General features: G+C 38.1%; 1 protein-coding gene across 1 annotated transcript in view; it reads right to left on the bottom strand.

The window, feature by feature from the left end:
- Window positions 1–3,716: 3,716 nt before the first annotated feature.
- The window catches only part of PCOLCE2 (procollagen C-endopeptidase enhancer 2), a 63,588-nt gene continuing 44,157 nt past the window's right edge, over window positions 3,717–23,147 (bottom strand). The window contains exons 5-9 of the mRNA XM_012762384.3: window positions 21,043–21,179; window positions 13,262–13,416; window positions 8,499–8,582; window positions 6,207–6,374; window positions 3,717–4,293 (exon numbers count right to left, since the gene is read on the bottom strand). Coding sequence (XP_012617838.1) covers window positions 4,163–4,293; window positions 6,207–6,374; window positions 8,499–8,582; window positions 13,262–13,416; window positions 21,043–21,179 — 675 coding nt within the window. The 3' untranslated portion in view covers window positions 3,717–4,162. The remainder of the gene's footprint in view (window positions 4,294–6,206; window positions 6,375–8,498; window positions 8,583–13,261; window positions 13,417–21,042; window positions 21,180–23,147) is intronic.

The following is a 23,147-nucleotide window of genomic DNA, read 5'->3' as shown; positions in this document are numbered from 1 at the left end:
ATCCACCATGAGTTGATTTTTGTGAGAGGTGAGAGGTGCAGACCCTGTTTCAGTCTTCTACATGTGGCTATCCAATTTTCCCAGCACAATTTATTGAATAAGGATTATTTTCCCTAGTGTATGTTTTTGTCTGCTTTGTCAAAGATTACATGGCTATATGAGGATGGTTTTATATCTGGGTTCTCAGTTCTTTTCCATTTGTCTATGTCTCTGTTCTTTTGCCAGACCTTGCTGTTTTAGTTATTGTAGCCTTGTAATATAGCTTGAAGTCTGGTAAATTGATGACTCCCAATTTGTTCTTTTTGCTTAAGATTGCTTTTGCTATACGGGGTCTTCTCTGGTTCCATATGCAGCATAGAATTATTTTATCTAGATTTGTGAACAATGATGTTGGTATTTTAATAGGAATTACATTGAATCTGTAGATCACTTTGGGTAGTATAGACATTTTAACAGTGTTAATTCTGCTGATCAATGAGCAGGTATGGTTTTCCACCTGTTTATGTCCTCTGCTGTTTCCTTCTTCAGTGTTTCATAATTCTCCCTGAAGAGGTCTTTCACCTCCTTAGTTAAATATATTCCTAGGTAGTTTGTTTTCTTTGTTGCTATTGTGAAGGGTATTGAGTCTTTAATTTGGTTCTCAGTTTTACTGCTGTTGGCATATAGGAATGCTACAGATTTGTGTACATTGATTTTATAATCTCAGACTTTGCTGAATTTGTTTATGAATTCCAGTAGTCTCATGGCAGAATCTTTGTGGTTTTCTGGATATAAGAGCATATTGTCAGCAAGGAGCAATAGTTTGACCTCTTCTGCCTCTATTTGGAAGCCCTTGATTTCTTTCTCTTGTCTGATTGCTTTGGCTAGGACTTCTAGCACTATGTTGAATAGAAGTGGTGATAGAGGGCAACCTTGTCTGGTTCCAGTTCTAAGTGGGAATGCTTTCAGTTTTCCCCAATCAGTATGATGTTGGCTGTGAGTTTGTCCAGTATGGTTTTTATCATTTTGAGGAAAGTCTCGTCTATACCTATTTTGTTAAGTGTTCTTATCATAAAAGGGTGCTGAATTTTGTTGAATGCTTTTTCCAGGTCTATTGAGAGGATCATATGGTTTTTGTTTTTTTTTACTTCTATTTATGTGGTGAATTACATTTATAGGTTTGAGTATGTTGAACCATCCCTGCATCTCTGGGATGAAGCCCATTTGGTCATGATGAATTATTTTTTTGATAAGCAACTGAATTTGGTTTGCTAGGATTTTATTGAGAATTTTTGCATCTATATTCATAAGGGATATTGGTCTGTAATTTTCTTTTTTTGTTGTTGAGTCCTTTCCTGGTTTGAGTATCAAGGTCATGTTGGCTTCATAAAACGTGTTAGGGAGGATTCCTTCCTTCTTGATAGTGTGGAATAATATCTGTAGGATAGGAACCAGTTCTTCTTTGTAGGTCTGCATATGGTTTTATTTCTGGGTTCTCTATTCTGTTCCATTGATCATGGAACAGAATAGAATTTTTCTATGTGTTTACTTATGTGTTTACTTTTATGCAAGTATCATGGTGTTTCAGCTACTCTAGCCTTGTAGGATACAATTTGAAGTCAGTTAATGTGATGCTTGCAGTTTTTTTTTAAAGCATATTATGGGGATACAAATGTTTAGGTTATGTGTGTTGCCTTCCCCCCCCTTCCCCCTCACCCGGAGTCAGAGCTTCAAGCATGTCCGTCCCCCAGATGGTGATGCCTACAGTTTTATTCCTTTTGCTTAGGATTGCTTTGGTTAATTGGGCTCTTTTTTCATTCCATATGGATTTTAGGATGGGTTTTTTTAATTCTGTGAAAAGTGATGTTGATATTTTGATAGAGATTGCATTGAATCTGTAGATTAGTATGGTCATTTTAATGATATTAATTCTTCCTATTTCTTTTTTGCTGAATGGCCCGAGCTGTCTGTGATTAGCCTGGTCTGGGCAGAGACCCCCGCCCCCGCCCCCCATCTCCGTGTCCCAGGTGGGAGGGCTGCTGGGCCTCAGGAGCCTGAGGGAGCACAGATGGATGGTCCCACCTGCAGAAGTGCCCAGGACAGTTATTGCTGGACAGTTGTTGTGGTTCTTTGTGTCATATTTCCATCCTTTTTCCTGTTTTCTGTGTCTTTACCTTGATATCTGTGCATCAGTAACAGTAATAGTCCCTTTTAATTTTTCGAAGTTGCTTTCATAGGGAAGAATTTTTTCCTGAAGATATATATATGTTCTTGGATGAATAGGACACTTTGGCTTTGATTTTGGGTGCCCGTGGTATTGTGATGTCTGCTTGATTTCTTTGGTAGCACGTAAGGTCGGTGGTATCTGTGATTTCCTCAGTGGCTTAGAGTGTGGTTATTAGTTGAGGCTGTTGTGATGTTTTCCTGGGAACTATGATGCCTAATAGGCTAGTCTTTGGGCCCCAGTGGTGGGCTAAGTGTGCCTATTCTTAGACACCAGTCTGGCTTATGCTGGTACCATTGTTAGTGGGTCCTGGAAAGCTGCTTCTTCAACTTAATGGCTTGCTCAGATGACAGTGGTAGGCCAGGTGTGGAGTGGGTTTTCAGGCCCCTGAGCAGCTGGTGTGATGTGAGTGATGGCAGTGTTGGTGGAGCAATATACTGGGACCCAAGTGGTCTATGTTGGCATTGCTGGTAGAGGCAATGGGTTGGGTGGCCCAGCCCGCTGGCCCACTGGTAGTGGGTGTGGTAGGTGTCATTTGTGGTGATATCAGCAGGTTGACTCACATCCTGGCTGGGCGCAGCTAGACTATGAAGTCCAGCTGGCTGAGAGAGGCTTTCTAAAAGGTGGTACTGGCCAGTGAAGCCACCCACCAGTCCGCTGTGTCCTCAGTTCATCCACTTCCTCAGCTGGTGAATTCCCTGGTACCAACGGGCATCCTGGTGGGAGAGTTTAGGAATGATTTCCAACCCTGCCAGCCAGCCTACATTTCTTGCTTCCTTGTGCTCACTCAGCTGTCAAAACAGGGGAGTTCTTTTTTTTTTTAATTTCTATTTTGCCACCCTTTAAATGTCTGGTCACCCTTAAGGCTGGGAATTAGTGTTTATTTTCCCTTATTCCTAAAACTTCTACCATGGAGACTTTGTGACCCAAGTCTTTGCTCATCTGTAGTGTTTATTCAATGTTCTTTGGAGAGGGATAGTTGTCCCTTCTTCCACAGCCACTGGCTGGCAACCTCCTGGAGGGCTCGTTACCACACGCGTTGCAGGTATAGCTGTATTTTAAGCAGCTCTGTGTGAATGATGGGAGTCCTTTTGCAGTCTTTCCACTACTGAGTGAAAATAGATTTTTCACAGGGAATGGCAGTGAGGGCACTGGGTTTGGAATTAGGACTCTTGATCTTAATTGTTCTGTCTCTTAGGAGATGTGTGCTCTGGGAAAGTCACTAAATATACCTGAGTTTCTGTTTCAATTACAAAATGAAGGCATTTAGACTAGATCCCTGAGGATCCCATTCTAGCTCTGACATTCTCTGTTTATGTGGAGAGAATTATTAGTCTATTGACATTATTGGATCCATTTAGTCCCTGAAAGTTTTGAAGTGCTAACGCTTTTAGCAAAGTATAAACGGATACAAAGACAACCTTATATAAAAATAACAATATTCATGCTGTTAAAGGCAAATACTCTTTCTGTACTGTCCCACTAGCTATAAAAACAAGTGGCTGCTATGTAATCCTTTAAAAATATTTTATTAAGCATTGATTTTAAAAATGCAAGAAAAGAATGTCACACCTTAGAGCAAATGCTTAAAGGCAGAACAAATATCACTATAAATACTGCACTTATAAAATCTCTTTTTTACATCTTCACACAACTGAATTCTAAAATCTCCGTTTACAAGGATGCATAAATAAACTGCTTCCAAGCTGTCAATGCTTCACGCGTTTATTTGCCTATCACTGCACTGAGTCAGCAGGTTTTCAATCAGATCTCTGCTCCTCTCAGTGCAGGCACAGAATTCCCATCAGCTATACCTACCTCACGTGAAGAGTAAACAAGCCCAATCTTTCAGAATCCTCTTTCAGAATATTCAATTTTATAAGTATTTTTTTCTACTAAGAGAAAATAGATCTTTCAAAGGCAATGACAGAATACAGCTTAAATTGATACAGTTCACTGTTAACATTGCTTGTTTTTTAAGGCATCGAGGAGCTTCTGATTCTTTGTCTTGAACATCATGATAAAGCTGTTTGGCATGATTTTGCCTCGCCCATCTTCACCCACCTGGCCCATAATAATGTAATTTAGACCTAAAGAAAGAGAATGGAAAAATTAATCATTTTTACTATGTGTGTCGTTTGAAACAACATAGACTATAAAATTCAACTAGTATTATAATATGTTCCAGGTCTGTTAACGCAAGGAAACTTAATGGAGTGGTTAGATCCAGTCACGTCCCTCTGCAGTGCTGTAGGTCTGGTGTAGTGACCAAACTTACAATGAACAATGCATTGCATTAACATGAAAGTCTCCTTCCTTAAGGGGCCTCCAGCGCTCCATGATGGGCCATCCTCATGGCTCTCATAGTTCCATCATGTGTCTTGATTTCTCCGGCATTTGGCAACTAATGATTCACTTTCTTCAGCTGTTGTCTTGAATTTTTATCAACAACTCAGGCATTTATACTATGTAGGTTTCATGAGGGCATGGGTGGATCATATACTTCTTGCATTCATATAGTTTCTTGCAAAAAATAGGTATTAAAAAGTACTTACATTTGTTATACTATATTTTTATACATTGGTATGGCTAGACTGGTGCCTGAGCCAAGTTGTGTTGGGTTCAACTCTAAGATTTATATTATTTCACAAAAGTGTCATAAAGGAGGTATATATTAATTTCTCCTTTATTCTCCTTCCCCCCACCCCATGTGTCATAGAGAAATATATGTTTCCTTTTTCTCTTGCATAACCCTTCCTGTGTGGGCTGACATTGTCTTCATAGTGGTCTTGAGCCTGTGAAAACTGGAGAGACTGGACAAGTGATGCCATCTCAAGGCTGAACTGCTAGCATCATTATAAGACCCTATGGCATCTAAATGTGTATTATCTGCTATTCCTGGCTGTTCTGGAAAGAAATGTCTATTTTTACAGAGCTTTGGTGGTTCCCTCTGGAGAGTCAACGTGAAGCTGCTAGCCTCCTGACTTGGCTGAACAATATGAATTCACAGTAAGCTTTCTTGAAGTGGATATTCTATATTTCTGTGTGTATGTAGTTTAGTTTGGTTTAGTTGTGGGAGAGGTTTGCGACAAGATTGAGGAAAGGAATGAGCTGAGACTTGACAGAGAAGTCATGATATATCACACAGTCAAATACCAGGCATTATTACCATTCCAAAGAAACAGAGATCTATCTATATGTGCTATTATGGAAAGATGTCTACATATACCTGATGTAGGGTAAAAGTTACAATAGAATATGTATAGTATGATCCCATAAGAGTGTATGCCCATGATTTATATGGATATAAACTTTCTGGGGAACTTTTTTTTATAGTACCTCTGGGGAAAAGAAAAGGGTTTTACTTTTTATTTTATACCCTTATCTACTTATTTAAATGTTTTAAAAACCATGAAATATACATTACCTTTATAAGGTAAATATTTTTTAAAAAACTCATGTGCCTCTGGCTCTTGAATAACCTTCTTATTTCTGTAATTTCTCTCAATAAATGTATTCCTATCCATGGATTTAATAGTTTTATCTCTGCAAATAATTCTGAAATCTTTGATTCTAACCTAGATACATCAATCTTTTCTCAACTTATGCTCTGCATTTCCTGTTGCTTGCTGGATATTTTCCACTAAACATAGATAGTATTGGCATCTTAAGTGCAATAATATGAAATCTCTTTCCCCTGAACTGCTTTTTCTGTGTCTGTTCCCTATTGACTCGATTTCAAATGCTTCTTGGACCTATTCATCATTTCTATCATCTCTTCTTTCTCCACAAGTTATAAGAACTGGGATTAGAGTCCAATTTTGCCTGACTCCAAAAGGTCCCCCTTCTCTACCAGAAGTGGGCCATGTATTAGCCCTCATTTTACCTCCCTAGACCAGCCATGGCATGGAAAGATCCAAGGCTTGCTCAGAGAGGCTCCCCCATTCCCTTTTCTGTCCCTCAGCAACCCTAGATAAGAAACTAAAGTTTTCTCCTTACTCACCTCTTCTGAGGAGAGGGCACTGCTTGCAGACCACAATGACCTTTGCACTCATGTTCTTGCCAGCCTGTTGAATAGCCAGATTTCCCTCCTTATAGATGTTGATGATTGAGACCGTGGCATGTAAACTCCCACCTCGAGTGACAGTTGTGATAACAGTGCCAGCTAATACTGTAGAAGAAAACATTTTTGAAATATGTGACAGTGAAGAAAAATGTAAGGAGAACTAAAAATAATTTTACATTCTTCTAAGTTTCATATATGAAACATTTTAATGTTAAAGAAAAGGCCACAATAGAGCTCTTGAATTTGATTCTGTACATTTGTCACCAAAATTCAGGTTGAAAAAAAGGGGTCATGGAGCTGTAATGTTACCCTGCTTGTTAGGTTTGATAACTAGGACAGAAACCTAAATACTTGCTGCACTGCAGTCTATTGCCAAGATGGGGACTAAAAAATGTCTTATCCAACATGTAGATCAATTGCCAAATGAGAGATAGGCTTATGAGCCTCTACATGTGAATATTCAAAAAGACCTTGAATCTTTGAGGAAATACCCTACTAAGAGGTTGCATGATGGGGATATTTGGGCCACTAAGATCACAGTCTTTATGTCTGTGTGGATGAGTGTCCACCCTTCTGTGACTCTCTCTCCTCTTGCTTTTCTTTAGCTGTCCTCTCTCCTGGAATTTTTGTTCATCCCATGGGTCCTCATCTCTCTCTAAATATCAGCATATCTCTGATCTCATTTAACAAGTCAAAGTATAGAATTGAGGTATGACTTAAACATTTTTTTGCTTAAAAAAAGCTCTAGCAAAATTCTGTTGATTTTCATTATGTAACTCCCTGTTTCTGTCATGACACTCAAGAGTCTCTTTTGAGCCACAGAAAGAAAGACGGTATCTTCCTCAAAGGGGTGCTTCTGGCATTTTGGGGGGTAGGAGGAGAATAATTCCTTGTGGTCCAGGACTTGACTGAATTGCTTTCTTTTACCAGACTTGTCTTTGCTCAGAAAAACCAGTAATACTCCCCAGTTATTGTGACAACAAAAAACTGCCTCCTAGGCAAGTGCTACCAACCTTGGTTGAGAACCCATGGGCCACTAGTGATAGTACTTGGTCATTTTGCCATGCAAGTGACTCAATCAATGGGGTAAATCAAGTTTTGGACTTGGCTAGTATGACCTGTTTAGGATAAAGTGAACACTCGCTGCTTATGTAGTGTGCAAGGTTCATAAAATCAGAATTCTTATCATGCCTTCCTTTGATTCCTAGTAATGAGTGTTCACTGCAAAATGCCAGTGTGTTGCCAGGTGAAACCAGCGGCTTCCAAGTGACAGGGAGGGAGATTTCCTGAAGCACCTCCTACAGAAGAGTAGACCGGATATGGTAGCAATGACACCTGGTGCTGTTTGTTTTCATTTTTATGACAGTTGTTTGAATTTCAGCATACAAACTCCAGTAAGATTTAGATTTAGACACTCTTCAGTGTCCTCACACCTTCACTGTGACACAGCTTCCTGGGGCTGCAGTTACCACTTGCGGGCACAGAATGAGCTAGCAAAGCCTCTCTGGGGAGGCCCTTTGTTTTGGGTAACCTAGTTAGGCTGTAGCCACTTTCTTTTCCTGATAAGACTTTTCTTAAATGTTCCTTTTAAACTGCTATTAAAAATAACCAACATAATTAAAGTTAGTGCATTTTGCTCTTAAGTAATTTTAACAGATGGTACAATTTATTAATTGGAAAAAGCTCTTAGAAATTCGAAGTCATTAAGTAATATCTCCTCAGGTTCCAATTTATAAGAGTTTCCAAATGGACTTTAGATTTCCAAGTTTTAATTTAGTGCTTTGGAAGGATACCACAGAGAAAATAACCTGAATTTCTTCTGAGAAAAGCCAGCTTCTGAATATAATCTTTGGTATGTTTCTAATTTACTTAAGTCGAATTACAGATGTGTGAAAAAATACCTGGTACATGAAAAAGATGCGAGGAAAAAAAGTATACAGGTTTTTTTCAGGAATAGCCAAAATACACAGCGTATTATATACCAAGAGTCACATTATTAAGTTTCTATGAAAAAAGTGTATTTTCTATATGCATATTTTTCTCAGTTGTGAAATCTAACAATTCAAATAGCACAAGTCAACACACCCTAACGTACAGGGAAATATTTTCATGGGTAAGTGAACAGTGTTACTGACCCTTTACTATTAAATTCGTAGGCATTCCTTTGAGATTAAGCATGCAGTCTTAAGTTTCTGGTTAAAGAGAAAAGGCTGGTTTTTTATTTCTTACCAAAGTTACTTGAACAATAATTGCTCTCCAGAGTCCCCGTCCGCCTACACTTTTGCTGACACAGGGCCACGGTGGGTTTTAAACCTTAATGCAAAGAAGAAAGACATACAATTCAGGCAAATGAATTCAAGTATAATTGATCTGAATCTACCCATTTAAAATTACCATTTATTTCCCTGAGCCACCAATCTATCATTGCAATGAAATAATTAAAAACCATGCAAAAGAAATTCTTCATGCTACTAACAACTGCTCTGATTGCCTCAGGGCAACTCAATACCCTCTACTGAATTTTAAACCTGACATCAAAGATAGTACAAGTTTGCCCTGTTGTCTTCTTCTGTTATATAAAACTAACATTATAACCCAAAATAGATATATTCTGTTTGTTCCCTGCTTAGAAAAACCCAGTACAACAAATCTGAACTCACAGAATGTAGGTTAATCTTTCATTTTACAAAAGAAATCCTATGGTGTTCCCCTAAGGATGGAAGGAGCCTTCCCGGTGCATTTAAAATATGCAATTGCCCAAATGTTAGTACAAGGTCTTAGAAATGCTGCTCACAGATGTGTTACATCTGTAATTAAATGCAACCAATCACTAAATATTTAGTGGCCTTGGCTATAAATATTTTAAGAACTGAGAAGTAGACAACTTTAAAAGTAAAGCTAAATAGATAAACACAGTAGTTCTCAATTAGTGGGTGATTTTGCCCCATAGGTGACATGTGGCAACATCTAGAAACATTTCTGGTTGTCACACTAGAGGGTGCTACTAGCATCTAATGGGTAGATGCCAGAGATGCTCCCAAAGACCCTACAATGAATAGGACAGTTCCCACAACAAAGAATTACCTGGCCCAAAATGTAAATAGTGCCAAGGTTGAGAAACCCTGGATTAACAAGATGAAAATATTTAATACCCATTATCATCTTAAAAATGTTTCAAGAATATTTACTAATTATGTGCTTATGTTTGGCAACATGTTAGGAAGAACTAAACAAAACTGTAACAGAATTGCACTTGTGTAAATATCTGCACTTCTAATACAATATAATATTGCCCTTCTAATACATTCCACCAATTCCTCTGTGAATTTTTACTTACTCTTAATTTGTACCCCTACTTAACTCTAAAAAGGATCTGAAGTGGATGGCAATTTGAAAAACATACAATTTAATGTTAAAATACATAAAATAGCTTAAATATGTATTTTTTTTTAAATGAGAAAAACTTAGAAAACATTTAGAGTGAGAGACATACTTCATTTCAGAAGTTGGGGACCTCACTTTGGGCACTAAATTTACCTAATTATCTGAGTCAAAAAGTAGTGGTGTCAGTGATTCTCCTGTCTGATGACAGACAGCATGCTTTCACGTGGCCCAGCGGAAAGTGGCTCCTTCTCAGCCTCAGAATGTCGGTGTAGAAGTTGGATGGGTGTCCCACCCTGCTCCTGCTCTGCCTTTGGTAGAGCCCTACTCTCTTGCCTGTAAGTCAACAGCTCTACCCCCCTCACCCTCCTCATCTTACTGTAATCCATCCACTGTCCTGTGCTCACACACACAGCCCTCGTTCTCAGCTTCCTCTCCAGGTGTTCCTGCGACCATCTCTGTTGGTCCACTCTCCCCATGGATGATACTTCAGTCCCCTGGTCTCATCTTCTCCAGGGACTGTCCCTCTCTCCATCTCAGACACCCAGTCCCAGGCTCAGATGTCCTCATGCTAACGTTGTTCACTGACAATCTCCCAAATTTAGACACCCTAGTATCCAGTATAGCCTCTTCCCCTTACAAGCTTATTTATTTAATTACTCTTTTGATTACTTCTTTTTCTGTCTTTGGAGGTTCAATCACTGACCTCTCTCATTTTTCCCAATCCATCAATCCTAGCCTGTCTTTACTTCCTTAGCAATTCCATTTAGTATCCATCGTCCATTATTACAGTCATCTTCTTGACAATACCTTAAATTCCTTTCCCCTCTGTCCTTAGACCCTGTATGAATCCTGTACGAGGATCTGTTTTTTTCTGTGTCTCACCTCAGACAGCTGAGTATGGAGTGAACTTTCATCAAGGTGACAGGCTGGTGGATCACCTTACTCTCCAATTTCCACAGCTATTTTTCAAATTCTTTCTCATTCTCCTAACTTCTAGTGCTGCTACTTCCCTTCTCACTCTCAGCAGGTAACTGCCTATTATCTAGACAGAAGAGAAGTCATAGCTGAGAATGTCCTCGAGATACCTACCAAACCTCCAAGTCATCTTTACTGTGCCTTCTCTCTTCCTTTCCTCCTCTGAGAGAGGGGTCGCGCCCCTCTGTCTAAGGTAATTCCCTCCATTAGTCCTCTGGAGCCAGACCCTCCAGCCTTCCTGCTGTTTATCCTTCTTTCTGTCTGCCATGATCCTCTCCTTCTTCTGTGCTGGCTGTTCCCATCAGCATTAACAGGTACAAGGCTCTCAAGGCCTGCCCCCTCCTTTAAGACCAAACTTGTGGAATGAGTTGCTGGAACTTTCTGTCTCAATTTCTTCGCTTTGTACTCTCTCTGGCTTCTGCCTGCACAACGCCACTTACATAGCTCTTGCCAGGATCTCCAGTAGCCTCATGTCATGAAATCAAATTGAAACAGTTTAGTCCTCCCCTTACTTGAGTCTCATCAACACTTGATTCAGTGACCATTCCTGTTTTAGAACATCCTCTCCCATGGCTTCCAGGCACATGCTCCTGGGTTTGTTCCCTCCTCCCTAGACACTCCTTTCCAATCTCTCCTTTTCCAGCATACCCTTCAGCAAGTTGTATTTTCTAGACACTTAATCCCAGCTCCTCTCTTCCTTCTACCCTCAACCTTGCATTAAGCAATCTCATTCTTGATCATGGTTTCTACTATCTATATGTTGATGACTCTTAAATTTAAATCTCTGGCTTAAATCTCTGTTCTGTTCTGGAGACCCACATATGTCTGCATGGCATCTCCACTTGAAGGTCTCACAGACACCACAAACCCAGTGAGGCCACAGCTTAATTTATGAATCTACCCCCAAACCATGTCTCTATTTCAGTGAATGGTGACACTGTCCCCCCCAGTTGTGTAAGCCTGAGAATGCACGTGGGAGGCACTCTTGACACCTTCCTGATCTCTCCAGGCCAATTAATCATGAAGCCTGTCACTGCCTCCCTCTCATCTTGACGGTATCTATATCCGGACCACAGCACGGGTCACCTGAAGAACACAGGAACCTGCTGATCCTCTTGATCCCTGCAATCCATTCACCTCACTGTGGCCGGAATGGTCTTCATGCAATGCAAATCTAATCCTGAACTTTGCTTAAACGTATCATCAGCTTCCCCAACACTTAGGATAAAAACTAAAATACTTAGAGCACAAGGAGAGAGCTGGCAGGGCCTGAAGATGAAGCTAGAAAGGGAGGCCAGGGACAAAATGTGAAGGGTCTTATATACCACATGAAGGAGTTTGTGCTCCTGTGTTGTCCAATTTGGTAATTACTAGCCACATGAGGCTTTTAGAATTTAAATTAAAATCAAATTAAAAGTTTAGTTCCTCAGTATCACTAGCTATGTTTAACTGCTCAGTAGTGGCTGCCATATTGGATAGCACAGCTGTAGACAATGAATTTAATAGAATGACATGGTCTGCTCTGGGGTGGGGGGATGCCATGGGGAGGTAGATAGAGGAAATCGAGGATGACCATATAAGTGTGGCTACTGATGCTGTGAACATGCTTGGGAGAACAGGTGGATAAGCAGGGTTGAGGCAGAAAATAGTGTGATAAAAATGAGTTTTGCAATGCTTTAATGTGTGTGTCTAGCAGTTGCAAAATGTCTAGGAGATATTTATAAATCCATGTTTGCAATTTCAGAGAAAGTTTAGGTTGGAGATAAAAGCAGGGCTTCCACTAGCACCATGGGTATAACCAGATAATTCACCAGAAATAATCAGAACACCAAGGCCCAAGAAATACAGCAGTGACATGAGGCAGTACACATCCAGGCCACAAGGTGGCCCACTTGTGGAGTGTCAGACAAATCAGACCTAGAAGCGCCTGCCTGTACTAAGGACAGCGCTACCCAGGGTGTATGTAGAAAATCTTAGGTAATCAAGCTGAGCTTATTTCAGCCTATTTCATATCTGTACCTTATAGTTTTCCTTCCCACATTTTACCCCTCCTCCCTGGATTTGGAATTTTAGATCTGAGGCTTGAAATCCCATGGGGTGGAGCGGACAGGATACAGAGTAATATACACATCTTAGATCATGCCCCAGACCAGAGTTTCCCAACCAGCTTCTGTAATATGTTGAATATTTTTGTATGATTTATTCCAATTTGAAAAAAAATAATATATTTTATAAGACTTTTTTTGAGGAAATAAAAAAAGCCCAGGTATCAAGGCTCTAGAACTTTAACCTAAAATACCACAATTTTATGTAATACAAAGAGAACCATAATTTTGTAAGTACCAGAAAAGGAAACCCAGACTTATAATTATCTGCTTATAATAGCCTTCCTAGCAATGTGTAAGTGGGCATAACTTTCTTAGATGATATTTAAAAACTATTAGCTTATCAGCATCCTTATACCCTTTACCTTTCTTTCATCAGTGGAGTCACGTTATTCTCTCACATAAGTTTCATCCTATTTAACTATTTTAGTTTCAAGAATATTCCTCTTATTTAATTTTTTTCTACTTAAAAAGAAATCTTCTCATACACCTGAAGTGTCTTTACAAACTTCCAACAGAGAAACTTACCTGTAGTTACCGGGAACGTGGTGGTAACAGGTGGTGCTGTAGTCGTAGGCAGTCTTTTCGGCCTGAATTTGTAGTGACCAATAAATCCATCTGCAGTTAAACTGAGGTCTGATAAAAACTGAATAAGAAGTTCATTCTTCTCAGATACAATTGGCCTAAAAGAAGAGAAACCTGTTTTTAAAAATGCATACATTATATTTAAAGTTTAAGTGGTACCTCTCTGAAAATGTAAACTTTTCTAGCTTTCTATTACTCTACTCTAACAATAGGTTACCATTTGTTTAAATGTAAAAGCTAAAACACTTAAAAGGTGAAAGACTTAATCTGCTAAATATTATTAACAATTCTAATAGCTAACATTTTCTGAGTGTTTGCTCAGCTTGGTGCTGTGTTTTATGTGAACTGTTACATTCCATCTTCACAATAACCTTATTATTATTCCCTTTTTATGGAATAAGCAACTGTTGAGACAGTTCAAGTAATGTGCCCGAGACCCTACACAAGTGAGGGTCAGGATTTGAACCCAGGACCAGGTGACTCTAGAGACTGTGGTAGACATTGGGACCAGTGTAAATGCTGAAGCTGTGATTGGTTTTCCTTCCACAGGCACGTGAGGGTTGCTGACTTGGGAAGGCATATCTTTGAACTAAGACTGGGTTCAAGCAGGCCTGGGAGCCAGATGCTGGCCACAGAGAATCCAGTGGACAAATGTGATGAACAAATTCCCACACCCTGTGGAGATCCAGCCAGAGGATGATCTCAGTGGTCTGGTCACTCTGGGATAAGAAAGCCATGCAGGATTTAAAGGGACTTCCATTTCATTTTTAATGGAGTTCTTAAACATTTCTGAAACGGAAACATTTCTGTTATAATCTCTATTAGCAAAATGCCGTGAAGGAAAAAGAAAGTAAATAATATGTTTTGGTGGTCACAAATTTTATCATTGATTAAGAACTAATTTCAGGGTCTTGCTGGTTAGTTGATACTAAAGATTTAATGGAGATAACTGAGGCTCAAAAGCTCTCTTAAATCTTAGGGGATAACTGTATTATACAAGATAGTAGTTTCTTCTAAGTTTTGCTATTATTATTGAATTTTTACCATTGCTATTAAACAATGGTTAAGAATGCTGGTTGGTTAATTCTGTATAAAAACTAATTCAAGAGTAGAAAAAAATTAAACAAATTATTTAACTGAATTAATCAGTGGTTTGACTAAACTTTTCTGAGCCGTCTTCTTGGCCACATCATTTTGTAGGCATCATAGACAGCAAATTGTGGTCAATTCTGGTTTCTTTCCCCCTCCTATCAGCTACTTTGAGTGGGATTGGGTGGCAGAGAGGGTAGATCTGTACTTGACCCAGCCAGTTAGAAAAACTGAAGGATCTTTTCTGTCCTGAATAATAACATTCTGAGCCAAGGGATGGGACAAACCTAAAAGTAAGTTTGTGACTTACATTTATATTAATAGTGTGCTTCTGTTTGAATCTTTGTCCCCTCCATAACTCATGCTGAGATTTAATACCCAGTGTGGCAGTATTGAGAGGTGGTGCCTTTAACAGGTGACTGGATTATGAGGGCTCTGTCCTCATGGATGAATTAATCCATTCATGGATTAATGGGTTTATGAATTAAGGGGTTATCACAGGAGTGGGACTGGTGGCTTTATAAGAAGAGGAAGAGAGATCTGAGCAGTGTGTCAGCACACTCAGTCCCTCGCCATGTGACGCCCTGACCCACGTCCCACGTCAGGACTCTGCGGAGTCCCTACCAGCAAGAAGGTTCTCACCAGATGCAGTCCCTCAACCTTGGACTTCTCAGTCTCCATAACTGTAAGAAATAAATTCTTTTTCTTTATAAATTACCTAGTTTCAGGTATTCTGTTATAAGCAACACAAAACAGACTAAGACACAGTTCTAGCACAAAAGTGATCAGGTCATTTAAATGTTTCTGAGATTCAAGTCTTTCACAGAAATATTCTGCCTTGCTTTTGAAGAATACATTACGTTACATAAATAAAACCAGTGTACTAAACACAAATCTCACCTACAATTACAAATAAAACATGTTAATCTTGTTTAAATGATAAAATTACAAAAAGCAGTTATTATAAAGCCGCAAAGGAAATCTTAATACCCAATTAGGTCAGGCTTCTGGACATGATATTATAGTGATCATTTACTGCTTTTTCTATGAACTAATCTCAGAGGCACTATACTGGAAATTAAATCTTCTCAAGGAAGAGCATTCTAGTAACAAAGACATAATTTTGTTATGTTGCTACTGAACTTTAGTATAAATGGGACAGAATCACAGTGCCATAAATGTACTGAGGGCCAACCATTGCATCTGCAAATTAGCGTTACACATCACTAGGAAGACAAGAGAAAAATCTCACTTAGATCCATTCTGCACTGGCAAATCCCAGGGATGGATTAAGATACTGTCTCCTGTGGTACAGAGCCAGATATGTTAGCTGTCTGTTTGCTATTACATAGTCTTCCTGTCCTTCAATCACTACAGCCAACCAAACACCATGATTCACATCAATCACCTTGATGATGAATCAAGGTGACTCAATTCACCCTGATTCACATCCTCCTCTTCATCTCCACCACCCTTCTCTACCACCTTCACTTTACCTGGACCATTGTAGCAGCCTCCTAATTAGCCTCCCTGCTCATCTTGTCTAGGATGGGAGTTCTAAAGCACCTCTGTAGGTTGTGGAGCCCAACTAATTCAACCCTCCTGCCTCATCTCTTTGTAGGCCCCAACTCAAGGGTTGGGCTCCAGAAATGGACTCTCCTTTGTGTATCTTTATAAATGGAGTTGCCTCTGCTTGGAATGAGCCTGTCCTCCTTCTGCCTCTAACTCCAACTCTTTCTTCAGACTTAGCTTTAAGAGGCACAATCTTCTCCAGAAAGCTTTCCCTGATCACTTGCCCAGATTGGGCCAAAGGACTCCTCAAAATCCACCCAGGACATTCCTTTGCCAATTTACCTGTCTTCCTTGTATTGTTCCTTCTCACTACTTATCTTTGTAATTTTTATATATCTTTGCATTCTGGGTACCTAACATAGTGTCCAGCTGGGCACATAGCTGGGATAGAATAAAATTTTTGAACTGAATTCAATGGCATTGATACTACACTGAAGCAGACACAGATATAATGGGGTGAGGTCCTTCTGTTCTCAGTGCTCCTCCTACTCATATTTTTAGCAGGGGAAATGCTCCACAAACAGATTTTCTCATTTTTTGCAGGACCCTACCCCAGAAATATTCTCACTATGGAAAAATAGTCCTCTGGATAAAGGTGTGAGTTGGTGGGTTGGCAGTCAAGCTGCTCCAGCCAAATTCCTCAGAAGTTGAGTGATGCTCACTCAACAGCCACCTCCATCGCCTCTCCCAACTCCCCTCCTGAAGGCAACACTATCCTGAACTTTGTGTTTATCATTTCCTTACTTTTATCTATAGGATTTATGTCACACACACACACACACACAAACACACATATATATACACACACACACACTCAAGCATGCATCACTACACAATATACTGTATAGGTTTGCACAATTTAAACTTAAATGAAAGAGTAGGGTGTGTATTTTTCTGTTTTCTTTTAACCTCTCAACATTGCAACTGTGAGATTCATCCACTGTTTTCATTGCTATATGGTGTGTACTATATCACAGTTTAACTTCTCTTATTAATAAACATTGGCTATTTACATTCCCCTCCACAAACAATATTGCTGATAATATTATTGTATATGTCTTATGTTGCACATGGGCTAAAATGTCTTTAATGGGGGTACCGGGAGGGTAGGGTATGCTCTATCCTACGTTATATGATAATGCTCATTTTCAACTTTATTAGCTAATGCTAAACTGATTGCAAAAGTAGTATCAATTTATACTCTTTTCAAAGGTTTTTTCACTGTACAGCTATCTTCTTTTGGGAATGTCTTTACATGTCTTTTTCCTATTTTTCTATTGGGTTCTTATCTTTTCCTCATTAATTCTTAGGATTTCTTCATATATTCTGGAACCTTGGCCTTTGTCAAATATATGTTATAAATACGTTTCCATTTGTGCCGTTTCTTTTCCCTCTCTTTAAGGTATATTTCGATGAGCAGAAATTTTCATCTAAGTTTCTCATTTAAGTTTCCAAACCATGTCATTGATTTTTGTGTATTAGATATGAATATAATTTTATTTTTCCATATGAATAAAAATAGTCTCTGCCCCATTTTTCGATGGGGCCATCCTTTCTTTGCTGACCTTTGGTTCTCTGTGATGTGTCCAATGTGCAGATACATGTGGATGTGTTTCTGGCTTCTCTCTGTTGTTTCATTAGTCAATTTGCCTACTGTCTGTTAAAACCACACTGTCTTAATTACAACAGCTTTCTGATATTGTTCCATACATGGTAAGGCAAGTCTTCCTGCCAGGTTCTTCTCCTTTAGAACTGTCTTAGTTTTGCCCTCTTCCTCCTATCCTTTGCAATTCCATGTACAGTGTAGAATCAGATTGCCAGATTTGATAGAAAACCAGTTTCAATATTCTATTAATAAAATGATATTGAGTATACCTATTCATGAGCATTGTATATAGCTCCATTTATTTAGGTTTTTAAAAATATCTTTTAGTAGGCTTTGATAGTTTTCTCTATTAAGGATTGATGCATTTTTAGATTTATTCTTAAGTATTTTGTATTTTTGTTGCTTTTAAAATAATATTTAAAAAATACAAATGTTTAAATTCAAGCAATTTAAGAAAATATATTTTTGAATAAAATGATGTTTCCAACAAGTAACATTAATCCACAAGTTATACTTTAATCTGGTAACATATAAAGTTAAATTAATAGATTTTCTAAATTCAAACTAACCTTGAATTCCTGGTCATAGAGTACTTTTATATATTACTAGAATTTGGCTTCCTAATTTTTTTCTTTTAGGATTTATTTTCATCATATTCATAAATGAGATTGGTCTCTAATATTATTTTTTTGTACTGTCCTTACCTTGTTTTGGTGTCAAGTTTATACTAGCCTTATTAAAATTAGTTGTGGAACAATCTCTACTTTTCTCTGGAAGAATCTGTGTAGTATCGAAAATATCTTTTCCTCAAATGTTTGTTAGAACTCACTTAGGTAGAAAAACTATCTGGGCTTGGTTTCTCCTCTCACCCCCAGGAAAACTTTTAACTATTGATTAGATTTCTTGGTGATTATTTGGAAAATATGACCTTTTCTTTCTCCTTTGTCCATTTTTGCTTGAAAAGAATGTGTTTTTTCTAGTTGGATGCAGTGTTCTCTATTTATCCTTTAGACTATGCCTGTTAATTGTTTTTCAAATCCACATCCTAATTTCCCATCTTTCTCTCATTAATAGTTAATCTGTCAATTATTGAAAGAGATGGAGTTTTAAAAATCTCCTGCTATAATAGTGGACTTTGTAGATCTGTCCTTTTATTTTTTTATTTAAATATTTTTTTGCTTCATATGTTTTTGATGTACAAATTCATAATTTTTATAAGTTTACAATTGTTATACTTGCCTGATAAATTGTACCTTTTATCATTATATAGTAACATTTCTAGTAATGCTTTCTGCCTAAAATCTATTTTTCCCAATATCAATAAAGCAATTCAAATTTTCCTTCAATTAGTGTTTGTTTCCAATATCTTTTTCTATCCTTTTATTTCCAAACTCTGTGTTTTTATTTTTGGGTGATGTGTCTTATAAACAGCATATGTAACTGGATTTTGCTTTGTTATCCAGGCTAACCCTCTTTGTCTTTCATTAATTATTTGATCCATTTGTATTTACATTGATTACAGCTTTATCTAGATATATTTCTGCCACCTTATTTTGTGCTTTTTATTTGTTGTGCTTTTAAAAATGTTTCTCATTTTATCTTTTCTTTCCTTCTTTTGGATTGAACTTTTTGTCATTTACTGTTTTTCAACTGTTTTGGAAGTTAAAAACTCCATTTCTCCTCTTCCAGAGGTTATCCCACATTTAACATCCACATTTACTTTATCATATTACAAAGTTTAGTAATATCTTCACCCTATATTCAAACAATATAAGGACTAAAGAATCCATCAACTCTTATGACCAATATCTTTGCTCAGTGTTTCTTCCTGCATGTCAGTCCTTTATTCTGTGATCAATATCTTTCTGCTTGAAGTATAATACATAGTGACTTTTCTTTAGTGAGAGTCTGCTGGTAAACTCTCCCCTCTTGTTGGACTGAGAATATTTTTTTTCACCCATATTTGCAAAAGAGTTTTTCTGGGTAAATTATTTTGTTTCAGCACTTGAAGATATTCTTCCAAGATCTTTTAACTTCCATTGTTGCTATTAAGAAGTCAGTTGTTGGGCTAATTGTCTTTCCTTTGTGATAATCTGTCTTTTTTCTCTCTGGCTGTTTTTAACATCTTCTGTCTCTGTTATTCTGTAGTTTTACTATATTACATGTAGGAATGGATATGTAATCATCTATGTAGTTTGGGATTTATTGAGTTCTTGAATTTGATAATTGTTATAGTTTACCCATCTTTGAAATTCTAAGCTTTTTAAATTATTTCTTCAAATTTTAAATTTCCTACATTTTGTCTTTATTTTTATGGAATGCTGATTAAAAGTACATTAGGCTTTTTCACTCTTGCCTCTCCTAATAGCTCTTATATTTTCCATCTGTTTGTCTCTGTGCTGTATTCCAGGTTATTACTTCATATTTATTTCTCAATTCCCTAATTCTTTCTGCAACTGTCTGATCAGCTATTTAATACATATATTAAGTTTCTTGTTTTAATTGCTAAATGTCTCAGTTCTGGGGTTTCTAGTTAGTTCCTTGTTAAATCTGTTTGATTATTTCTGAAAGTCTCGTTTTCTTAGTCATACTTTCAATAATGTGCACTTTGTAGGCCCAGTATATTTTGAATGAATTTCTTTAAGCCCACTTATTTTACATTCTGTATCTCACAATTTTAATATATATAACCTCTGTGGTTCTGATTATAACACTTGTGTCTACTGACTCTGTTTATCTTGCCTCTTCCTTTTTGATTGGGAGCTTATGTTCTTTGAAACTTTATTTACATAGATTCCTAAAGCTCAAATTAAGAGGCATTATTCCAGTGAAGATTTGTGTTTTCATCTGTCAGCTCCTGTGGGCACTATCAACTTGGAAACTTTAAACAAAATACTTGACCTAGTTTTTTGGGACAGTCAGGTAGCATATATTCTAACCCCAAATGCATTTGTGGCCTGGGTTTTGGTTAGAAATTCTCATCAGAAACTATCCTCCCCTTTACCAAAAGCCAAGGCAAAACCAGCCAATTTTCATTATTATTTCTAGGTTTCTTGACTGAGTCCTTAATATCACCCTGTTTTTCTTTTCAGAATTTTTCCATTCCATTCATGCTTATCTCACTCATGAAGGGCGGTGATGTGTCCTGGCAGGTGGGTGAGTTGGTTATGAACCAGCATCTGACTCTGGGGCATCACCAGCTCTGTCTGCTTCTGTTTATCTGTTTGGCTGTTGAGGTCTCTCTACGTTCTTGTTAATGTTGCCTCAGTTTCTAGGTTGGGTTTTTTTGTTGGTGGTGCTGTATAGGACACCACTTTTATGGAACCCAAAACTTTGTTAACAAAACAACAACATAACATCTTCCAGAAAACAAATATAATTGGAAAACTTAATTTGAGAAACAAGTTTAGAGCCATTAAACTCTAAAATATTAATAACATAAATAGGTGCTACTTACGCAGGTGGACTATCACCACAATACTTTCCAATTCTTTTAGCATCATTGACTTCCCCACCGTTAAACACAGCCACATAGTCATATCGGCAGTAGTTATCTCGCTCAACATCAAACTTCTCAAACTTTAATTCTATAAGCTTTAGAGAAAGCAAAATATTAGAAGTGTTAAAATGGTATAGTTGAATAACCTCAAGTGGAATTCTTCCTCTCCCTAGATTTATAAGATATCATAATTTTCCTTTGTAAAAAATATGTTCTTTCTATAAATGATTTTTTTCTTGTTGCATATTTCTTATTCAGTTAACAATATTGTAGTATTCTTTTGCTTTCATTTGTAATCATTCCAAAAGATCCTTTCAAACTCAGATCAACCCTAGTTAGGATCTTAAACTTACAGGTACAAAAGTATGAGAACACTACGTAACTCTAGCAACCTATGTTAAAACTGTAATTGGTTCTGGAAATTTACTTTGCAGCATGATAACTACAGTTAATAGTAATGTATGATATACTTGAAAATTGCTAAGACAGTAATTTCTCACCCTCCCCACACACACAACACAAACACACATTGATAGCAACACAAAATGGACTAACATATCAACTATACCTTAATAAAGCTGGGGAAAAGAGAAAACATAGAGAAAAAAGACTGTAATAGGATAATTGGGTGTGTGTTGGAGTGGGAACAGGAGCTATATTTCAGCTTCATCTTTTTTCTACAAGACTACTAGAAATAGAAAGTATTAACAGGGATCAAGATGGCTAATAGATACAGGTAGTATGTACCTTGTTAAGGAGAGAAATGATAATAGTAAGCAGATATTCACACTTTGAACAAATTTTCTAGGAGAGGAGAGTAGAATTCACCAGAGGAGAGACCAGAAACACCAAAAGCAAGGAGAGGGGTCAAGGCAGCTTGCCAGGCCAGAGAACCTAGATACCAGGGACCTAAGAAGGGAGAGGAGACACCAGGCACTCCCAAGTACCCCTGGGAAGGTCTCCACCAGTCTGCTGTGGGCTGCAATTGAGACTGAGATGTGAGCAGACTGCACTCCCATAGCTGCTTGCCCACACTGCTTGTCTAGGAGGGGGCCCTACACTCTCTGGTCACAGGTTTAAGGCACCATTTTGAGAGTTTAATGCTAGGCTGCACCATGCCCTCAGCCCAAGTTCCAGCTGACACAGCAAGTAGCTGCCATCTGACCAAGGATGGACAGGGAAACCACAGTCTCCTACGCATACTTGGGACAATACCCACTGCCCTGCAACAGGCTGTTGGGAGACCAAGATGTGAGAGGGCTGCACTCCCCACAGCTTCTTACCCACACTGCTCGCCTGAGAAGGGCCCCTCATTCCCTGGCCTCATGCCCAAGGTCCCATTTTGAGAATTTAACACTGGGCTGTGCTCCACCCTCAGGACAAGTTCAAGGCAATGCAACTATAGCTGCCACCCAGCCAGAGAGGGAGAAATGAGCTAAGTGAGAAGTAAGAGAATTCTAAAAACAGTACAAAGAAATCAGAAAATCAATTCAGGATATAAATGAGAAATTTACCAAGGAGATAGATATCTTTTGAAAAACCAAACAAACTCTGGAACTAAATTCATTGAAGAAAATACAAAATACATTTGAAAGCTTCAAAAATAGACTATACCAGGCAGAAAACAGAATCTCAGAACTTGAAGATAGGTCTTTTGAAATGATCTAGTCAGATAAAAGAAATAAGGAAAAAAGAATTTTAAAAATTGAACAAAGCCTTCAAGATATCTGAGACTACGTAAAGTGACGAAATTTATGAATTATTGGTATTCCCAAGGGGGAAGAGAGATCAAAAAGTTTGGAAAACCTACTTAAGGAAATAACTAATGAAAATTCCCCAAGTCTACGAAGAAAGACATCCAGATACAGGAGGTGCAATGATCCCCAGACAAATACATTGCAAAAAGGACTTCGCTACAGCATATTATAATCAGAATGTCTAAAGTCAAAGTGAAAGAAAGAATTTTAAAATTAGAAAGAGAAGAGGATCTATGAAGGAAACCCTATCAGACTAACAGTGGACTTCTGAGCAGAAACCTTACAGGCCAGAAGAGAATGGGATGG

Source organism: Microcebus murinus, chromosome 1 (genome assembly GCF_040939455.1).
Source record: "Microcebus murinus isolate Inina chromosome 1, M.murinus_Inina_mat1.0, whole genome shotgun sequence".
Classification (NCBI taxonomy): domain Eukaryota; kingdom Metazoa; phylum Chordata; class Mammalia; order Primates; family Cheirogaleidae; genus Microcebus; species Microcebus murinus.
Note: the sequence above shows the minus strand (reverse complement) of the source record. Positions and strands in the feature narration are given on the sequence as shown.